Here is an 8753-nt window from a genome sequence, read left to right on the forward strand (position 1 = left end):
GAACTTAGTAAGCATTGTAAAATCTCATTGAAGTTTTTCCAAGAAAACTGGTCTGGTTTGTGATATAGATTATGGATATAATTGGTATTCACATCTGGTTCATTTATGTGCTACAATTGAGATTGTATCTTGTCATTGTGTTAAAAATGTTTGCTTGGAATATTAGAATTGTGGTATTTATTATCTTCACACTGTATTTGGGACAGTTTTGGATGATACTTCATTGACTCAGAGAGACAGACAGTGACCAAATCTATAACTTTGTAATTCCTTGAATCCTAACAAATTGTCATGATTTTCTGCAAAAATGTTCAAGAGAGAGATCCTGAAATTCAAGGGCATATGAAGAGAGACTTCTACGCAGACAATTTTGCTTTATTAAATGAAAAACACAGAACAAGAGCATCAAAATCAACACTGATCCAGAAAAGAGACATCAGATTCTGAAACACTCGAGCTTCATCTATGCACACACAAAGCCTTCAGGGACCTTCTTGCCGCACCCATTAACAAGCAAACTGAGGGCAACAGGTACCTCCAGCTTCACAACTCCCAATACATTTGCCTTAATAGCGGTGCACAAACACAATGCAGCTTCAAGATCTGCAAGGCCTTTCACCACCGTACAGCATTCCTCGCTGGGTGGAGTCCCCACAATCTCAGTTACCAACCCTAGCCAGTTGCCACAAACCCCAAACTTGAGATTATCTTTTGGGCATTTGGTAGGCTTCTCTGGAGTAAAGGGAAGACTTTTTGGAGTGCATGGAATGTTACAAGATGAAACAATGGTGAAAAATATGACGTTGAGTAGAATGAAACAAGCTGCTGCGGCCTTGCAACCCCTGAAGAAACCCCCCATTTTATCATACAACAAACTAGAGGAAGGCAGCAATTCTCATCTGTTATGAATTGGGGGAAGTGTTCAGACTATATTATACTCGAAGCAACACTCGAGGCCAACAAGCATGAGTAAATAATGGCCACAATTAGGCGGCCATGCATAGATTTTATCCTCGGGCGATTGGAACTACTCAGCAAAAGATCTTTATCCATGGCCGAGAACATGATGGATCGGGAGCACCTAATAGGTCTAAATCTTGTCTAAAATCCCACATGCATGCACATCTGTTTGTCAGCTTGGGTACTTGTCTCTGTTCTACCATGGCAGAAACATCCAAGCGAGTTCAAAGGCCCATATGCTTGGATGCTGCTTTATAAATTTGTCTGCTTTCTCCAAGGACTTTTGTCCTCTGGGACCAATTTTTATAAGAAAAAATAATGACGACAGAAGAGAGTAGGAATCATTTTTCACTAGATCTTCTTTCAAAGATTAATGCCAATAGCTAAATCGATCATTATTCTATATTACATATATATTTGAAAAAAGAGAGATTGGATTTTTAAGAAGTCTGCATAAGTTGACATCATCGCCCCAGCCTGAGTCCAGCTAATAGAGAACGGCTTAGAGCATTGGCATTGGCTTCATCAAAGCCAATGCCAAATTTTGATGAAAAGTACATATTTTGTTGAATCATAAAATCTTCCTATCCATAATCCCACATTGGATTAGTCATTAGATTCATCAAAATAATAATATAATATTATTTTTTTAATAATAATTTTTTTTTCATATTTTACAATTAAACCTACTATATGTACATTAATAATTTAATTTGATATTTAAATTATTGATTTACAAGCACTAATTTTTTTTCTCAACCTAATTACCAACAAACACATTTTGTCAATCCTTCTTCTACCTAACAATCAAATATATAATAATTTAAGGAACAACAAACACATATACAATTTGTTCATCCAAAATAAAATATTATGTTTGAAACTAACTACAAACCACCCTTCTTCTCTACCTAAACTTTTACATCTACAATTCTATCCTTGGTCAAACACAGAAATTCCATCATACACAATACCCAACATTCATATCCATAATTCTTCAAACCAACTTGTAGATGTAGCTAACCGTCCTTCCTTTGCCAAGTTTTTTAGATGTAGCTAATAGTCTTGGATTAAACCCTATAAATATATCCATTCTTGAACTACTTCCCACTCATCAAAAACCAATATTTCTTCTTCTAATTCTTCGCATTTTTTTCTCTTATTTCCCTATGGATCCCTATAGCAATACTCTTTATATGTTAGATGAAGATTATTTCGATCATGAGGATCTTATGATAGAAGCAATGGCCGTACATAGACAACAACGTGCAACTCTTGGAGCATCTTCTTCACGTCGTCCTAATTCTCAACCTCGTATGTTCATCCGACGCAATCCATTGGAAGGTCATGAACGCCTTTGGAAGGATTACTTTGCTCAACCGCCAATATATCCGCCAAACGTTTTTAGGAGGCGATTTCGAATGAATCGTGATCTTTTTTTGCGTATACATTCTGCAGTTATCACTCATGATGATTATTTTATCCAAAAGAGAGACGCCAGTGGGAGGCTTGGATTGTCCTCCCTTCAAAAGATGACCGCGGCCATTAGGATGCTCGCATATGGGGTAACAGCAGATCTTATGGATGAGTATGTAAGAATTGGAGAAAGTACTGCACGGTTGAGTATGAAGAAATTTGTAAAGCCGATCGTGTCAATCTTTGGGGGTGAGTACTTGAGGTCTCCAACCAGCAATGATATAGCAAGGTTACTAGAAGTTGGACAAAGGCGTGGATTTCCAGGAATGTTGGGTAGCATTGATTGCATGCACTGGAAATGGAAGAATTGTCCTAGTGCTTGGAAAGGTATGTACTCTGGTCACGTAAATGAACCAACTATTATTTTGGAAGCTGTTGCCTCTTATGATCTTTGGATATGGCATGCTTTTTTTGGTTTACCTGGGTCTCATAACGACATCAACGTACTTGATCGATCTTCTGTTTTTGCTGCGTTGGCCGAAGGCCGTGGTCCTCCATGCAACTATACTATCAATGGTCACGAGTACACAATGGGATATTATCTTGCTGATGGTATATATCCTTCGTGGGCAACATTAGTAAAAACAATTCCTGCTCCACATGGGAAAAAGAAAAAACATTTTGCTGCTTGCCAGGAGTCTGCAAGGAAAGATGTCGAACGTGCGTTCGGAGTACTCCAATCTAGATTTGCAATTGTGCGTGGACCTGCAAGGTATTTCCAACCTGAAGTTTTAAAAGATATTATGTGCGCATGCATTATCTTGCACAATATGATTGTTGAAGATGAACGTCATCTATATCTCGGGGCTGACCAATTCAATTATGAAGCCAATGATGATACTCCATCCGAGCCAATTTCACGCGATAATATACCTGAATTCATGGAGTTCATTGCCCAACATCATCGTATTAGAGATAGAGTCACTCATTCACAACTCCAAGCCGACCTTATCGAGCACTTATGGAATATGCATGGCCGAGCATAATATAAGTTTCTTGAAAAGCCAACGTCATCTTCGTTGGTGTATTGTAGTGCTCATTAAAATTCAACTTCTTTTTATGACTTCCTTTTTATTATTTTAATGTTGAGAACCTATCACTAGTTTGTTTAATTGAAGGCAGTATCACTTGTTCATCGTATTAACTTATATGGATATAAAGGAAAATGACGTACAGCTGCAACATCTTCTTAAATAAAAATACAAATTCAGTGGATTAAAAACTACACATCTCGTATAAAACCAGTGATGACTTGTAAAATTTCATATTGTAGATTTTACAAGTTCGCTCGAGCGGAGGCTTTTGGCCGCTCGAGCGAATTCAGGCAGATTCAAACGCTCGACTGCCGCTCGACAGGGAGCTCGAGCGGGTTGCTGAAAAACGAAGATCGCTCGAGCAGAGACATTGGCCGCTCGAGCGAAATCAGGCAGAGTCGAACGCTCGATGTGCGCTCGATAGGACGCTCGAGCGAAATCAGGCAGAGTCGAACGCTCGACGCGCGCTCGACACCCCGCTCGAGCGAACATCGTATTTTGACAGGTTTTCAGCCGTGGGACCATATAAAAGTCATTTTTCACTCTAGAGCCGCGAGTTTGGACTGGAGAACACTCTTTGGGAGAGAAAAACATAGCTAGAGGGATTCAAATCATTTTGTTTTGGAGACGGAATTCCAATTTATTGCACGTACGTTGCACGTATTTTGATGGTACAAATTCAGTGGATTAAAAACTACACATCTCGTATAAAACCAGCTTCTTAAAACAAGGATTTATCTCTACACAACTCTACAAATTATTAGTGTCTAAAACTGGTACACAATATGGAATATACATCTCCTATGGATCTAATAAAACCTACAAACTATACTATTGACTGCAACTATACAGCTGCAACATTTGGAGCCAATAAACCTTCACAAAGTCAGCTGCATGACATAAAAAATACAGCTTCAAAACAGGAATATACAGCAATCGGAAAAGCATACTAAATCAGCCTAACTAAATGACACCATTATCATATATATTGTCCACAAACAGATCCAACAGACAAGTTTAAGAATACAACCTCCATTCACCAAAATACTTCCAGCAATTACAAGTTGCATCACATACAAACAGATCCACAAACACTTCCAAAAAATGGGTACTTCACAGATTTTCTATCCACAAAACCAAGTCCAAAAACTAAACTAACATTCAGAAATTCCAATGTATTTCCATTCAAAAAAATAGAAAGTCATCCATTATCATAGTGGCTGCCCAGCCACATGCTTCATGTTGAAGTCTTGTGGCTAAGCAGCCACTACAAGCTGGAAATCAGAAAGTCATTCGGATATACCATCTTCATCACTCATTGACTCTTCCCAAATTTTTTTCTGAACTTTACGGAAGTAGGCTTGCTGCATGGCATTCATACCAGAAAGATCCTTGCCCATCATCTCAGCATCAAACTTTCTTTTATCAAGATCCAGTTGTGCACCTCTATCGCGATCAGCCTTCGTCTGCCATTCTCTTCTCTCCGCCATGAACAAGCGTCTATCCTCGGTCATTGCTCCTAATGCCGTGTTGAACTCAGCATCAGATTGTTCTTGTGCCTTCCGCTTCTTCAAGCTTTCCTTTTCAGCCTTTTTTCCAGCAGGCCTTTCAACGATTTCCTCCACAACATCGCCCAGAACTTCACTTGACTGCTCATTGGAAGGCTGTCTATCGACAGGCTTTCTCCTCGTAATCAGCGTACTCATGTGTTGATGCCATTTGGGTTGGTGCCTCAAAAGATTCCAAGAATGCTCTAATGTGAAGTTCCCTCGTTCCATCTCTTTGTACAATATCTTTGCTCTTTCAATCTAAAATTTTTTTTAAGAAATAGTGTCAGCTTCTTAAATATAAGGTAAATAGACCACATTATTAAAGGAAAATGAAACATACCTTATCTTGCTCGGTCGCACCACTCGGGTGCAATGACTCAACTTGTGCTAGATATGCACAAAACTTATTTGTGCATTTTTGAATCATGGACCAACGATTGATCAATGACCCAACCGAACGATTCACATTATGTGGTTTCTTATATTCATGGTAAAAATCAGAAATCCGCTCCCACATTTGAGTGGATTTCTGATCAGTTCCCCGGATGGCATCAATACTAATGTTCAGCCAACCAGAGACAAGTACGTTATCCTCCTCAACAGTGAAAGAAGCTCCTCTTTGAACTTTTTTTGTTGGAGGCCTCTTTTCACCGTGAAGGGGAGTTGGGCTGACCAAAGTATTAGAATGGGGTGTGAATGTTGGAGTGGTAATAGGACATTCTCCTCCACTTTGTAAGAGAGTGGTGAAGAATGGGTCCTCCTCCAAAAGATTGTCCATCCTTTAAAAATTACAATTTTTAAGTTGTTAGACATAACCAAATTCAGAAACAATAAACAAGGCATGGAATTCAAAAATTACTGCAATTGAACAATATAATACCTAAACAAGACAGAACAGCTTACAGAAAAACTGTATAACAAAATCAGAAAATTCGTATAAATAAATGACTGCAAAACAGATAAAAAAAAGAACAAAAACAGAAAAACAGCAGCACATACAACGTATTTTGCATTAAACAAGGTCCAGCAAGACAGTTTACAGAAAAACAATATAAAAAAATAGAAAAACAGTAGACTAACAAGCACTTATTTAAGGCCTATCAAATTCAGGTCATATATGGAAACCAAGTTTTCCATAGACAAAAAGACAGTATAAAAATTCAGCTTACAATTTCATTGAATATGAGACTGTAATTTATTAGTGACTATAAAACTCCAATATTGCTGTGTGAATGACCTACTGTTCTCCTTGCAAACAAGCAACATTCTTAGGTTTGCTTTGTTTCAGTAAGAGTTATGTAAACCTTCTCTGTGTTTATTAAGGAATGGAATAACCTGCTCTATCATATGGGGGATTAACAAAAACCTCACACAAGAACTTCCAAGATCGAATAGTCCACCTAAAACCAAAACAATTGGAAGACTCCATCAATTTTTTAATGGAAGAATCAGTTGAGGAAGCACAACTTCTAAAAGCTTATTAGGCGAAGTGCTTTCACACAATATTGACACGATCTTATTAGGAACCTCTAAGTTCTAAAACAGTAGATCCACAAGCAATAAAACCAAATGGGTCCTTACAAAAACAGTAGATCCACAAGCACTTTTCCAAATGGGTCCCCACAATTTAATCGACCTCTTTGAACTAACATATTTACTAATCATGCATCATGGCATCCTTTACATTACCAACCTCACCAAGTTTTAAAAATAGATGCTTGCTGTTGGATTGTTCATGAGGAAAAACTCCAAACACAAACAAGAACAAACCAAATTCTTCCAAACAAAAACAAACAAGAACACAAGCATGTCATCCTTATTTTTATCAAATCTGGGATGATCCAATTCAAATCAGTTACATCCAATTCATCTGCATGTTGGATGTAGTTTCCAATAGTAACAAACTAAAGATGATAGTCAAATCTACCCACTCACACACAAGAACAACAGACTCCAAAATATTCATCAATGGGAAAAATAAAAATTTATGAACAACAGGCTCAACAGTATCACTTGCTCATCATCCCGAAGCAAATATACCACCATACACATAACGATATTCATCAATTGCTAGGGAAGAACTCCATATAACCGAGTGCATACAAAACCAATTCACACACAGCCACACAAATCTTCCTATAGGCAACAATACATTACAGTTTTAGTAACTACAATACCAGAATGAGTGTGGTTGCTTGAGCCGAAGGGACTGACTGGTGAAGAAAATCTACAAGAAATTCACAAAATCAATGACCCAACTTCAGTCGAATGCTCAGTAACCATTTATTTTTTCCACCCAAACAACCGAAAGCAAAAGCCCCAATCGGGGCTGAATGGAAATAAAAAACAGATCCAAGATTAGGGTTCAAAAAGAAAAGCAATCGGCTGAACCTGAAATCGGATGCCTTCCGCACGAATCTGATCTACTTGAAACCGGTAGAAGAAACCCCCCAATGATTCTGCACCAAGAATCCAAGGAAGAATCAAAAAAACCTTAAAAACGAGAGAAAGAGAGAAAGTGGGAGAGAAAACAAACCGGCTTCCTTTGGAGAAGAAGATCGTGTAGAGCCACTTTGTTCTTGCCGTTGAAGAATCGAATGGCTGCGAAGATTCGAAGTGTAGAGCCGAAGTGATTGGGAGAAATGAAAATGAGAGAAATGGGGAGAGAAAACGCGGGGAGGAAACGGGGAGAGAGGGAAACGAAAAGTGACCGGTAGATAAATAAAATACACTAAAATAATGTGAAGATGAGTGCACAGTATCACTTCATATATGAAAGACCCGATACATTTACTGTAGGTCAAAGTTACCCATTTCTGGGTTTGACTAATCCAATGCAGCATATTTTTCGTAAAATCATCTAATTTTGCATTTGGCATTGGCTTTGATGAACGAAATTTGTAAGCACAGTTCACAAAATTGTAAAAATTTCTTACTGTGGCCCATGCAGGTCTCGAACCTGCGACCTTCGCGTTATTAGCACGACGCTCTAACCAACTGAGCTAATAGGCCTCGTGGTATCGATTGCTCTGCCCTATTACTTGAATTGGACTGACATATGTCACATATCCGACCAAATTCGATTACATATATAGGGAGATGGAAGAGTACAATTTAAAACTTGAAATCATATCTTGTTCAGAAATTCAGTTATGAATTCAAAATTGAGAAAATTAAACTTAAACTTGCATGCAATCGGAAAGATATTCTGAAGTCAAAAGAGAGAGAAAACGAGTTCAAAGTTGCAAATCCAAGGCAATGATACTGCAAGGACAGCTGAACACCTAGTTTCAAAATCAAGAGGATTCATTTTTATTTTATTTTATTGAGTAATGTTATATATAATATTAGAATGTACAAGTTTATATCATTTTTATTTAAAAATGAGAACTGCCATTAAAAAATAAATTTTTTTAGACGAATCCTAGTTTACGGACTGTAAAACTGTATAAATCTTTCTTTTATTCCTTTTATATTCTGATCCATGATTAATTAGCAGTTTTGAGTTATTAAAGAATTTTAATCTTGTCTATACTATAAAATATGAGTGAAAAATTAGAAATACTTCTAAAAGATAGATAAGATGTGAGCGATCCATTGTTTATGGGCCCGGTTTTGACTTTTGAGGTTGTTCACAGTAATACGAGCAGCTGACTTCATCTTTAAGCTCCCACAAACACAACCACGCCTTTCGTTTTCCCATTGCAGATTCTCTAAAGCCATGCATCATCAA

The 8753-nt window shown here is 37.7% G+C and overlaps 3 protein-coding genes and 1 non-coding gene across 4 annotated transcripts; 1 reads left to right on the forward strand and 3 right to left on the reverse strand.

The window, feature by feature from the left end:
* Positions 1-354: 354 nt before the first annotated feature.
* On the reverse strand, positions 355-1046 carry LOC122291339 (putative lipid-binding protein At4g00165). Its single transcript, XM_043099019.1, has one exon. It carries the CDS (start codon positions 857-859, stop codon positions 464-466), a length of 396 nt encoding a protein of 131 aa, XP_042954953.1. The 5' UTR covers positions 860-1046; the 3' UTR covers positions 355-463.
* A 971-nt stretch (positions 1047-2017) lies between these two features.
* On the forward strand, positions 2018-3580 carry LOC122292569. Its single transcript, XM_043100981.1, has 2 exons — positions 2018-2763; positions 2920-3580. Exons 1-2 carry the CDS (start codon positions 2130-2132, stop codon positions 3420-3422), a joined length of 1137 nt encoding a protein of 378 aa, XP_042956915.1. The 5' UTR covers positions 2018-2129; the 3' UTR covers positions 3423-3580.
* An 844-nt stretch (positions 3581-4424) lies between these two features.
* On the reverse strand, positions 4425-7923 carry LOC122291455 (glutathione S-transferase T3-like). The gene is made up of 5 exons (XM_043099175.1): positions 7557-7923; positions 7412-7479; positions 7198-7247; positions 5361-5799; positions 4425-5278 (listed from the first exon to the last, which is right to left on the reverse strand). Exons 1-5 carry the CDS (start codon positions 7897-7899, stop codon positions 4760-4762), a joined length of 1419 nt encoding a protein of 472 aa, XP_042955109.1. The 5' UTR covers positions 7900-7923; the 3' UTR covers positions 4425-4759.
* A 35-nt stretch (positions 7924-7958) lies between these two features.
* On the reverse strand, positions 7959-8032 carry TRNAI-AAU. Its single transcript has one exon. It is a non-coding gene; the product is annotated as a tRNA-Ile (tRNA).
* Between the last annotated feature and the right edge of the window lie 721 nt (positions 8033-8753).

Source organism: Carya illinoinensis, chromosome 13, assembly GCF_018687715.1.
Source record: "Carya illinoinensis cultivar Pawnee chromosome 13, C.illinoinensisPawnee_v1, whole genome shotgun sequence".
Lineage (NCBI taxonomy): Eukaryota > Viridiplantae > Streptophyta > Magnoliopsida > Fagales > Juglandaceae > Carya > Carya illinoinensis.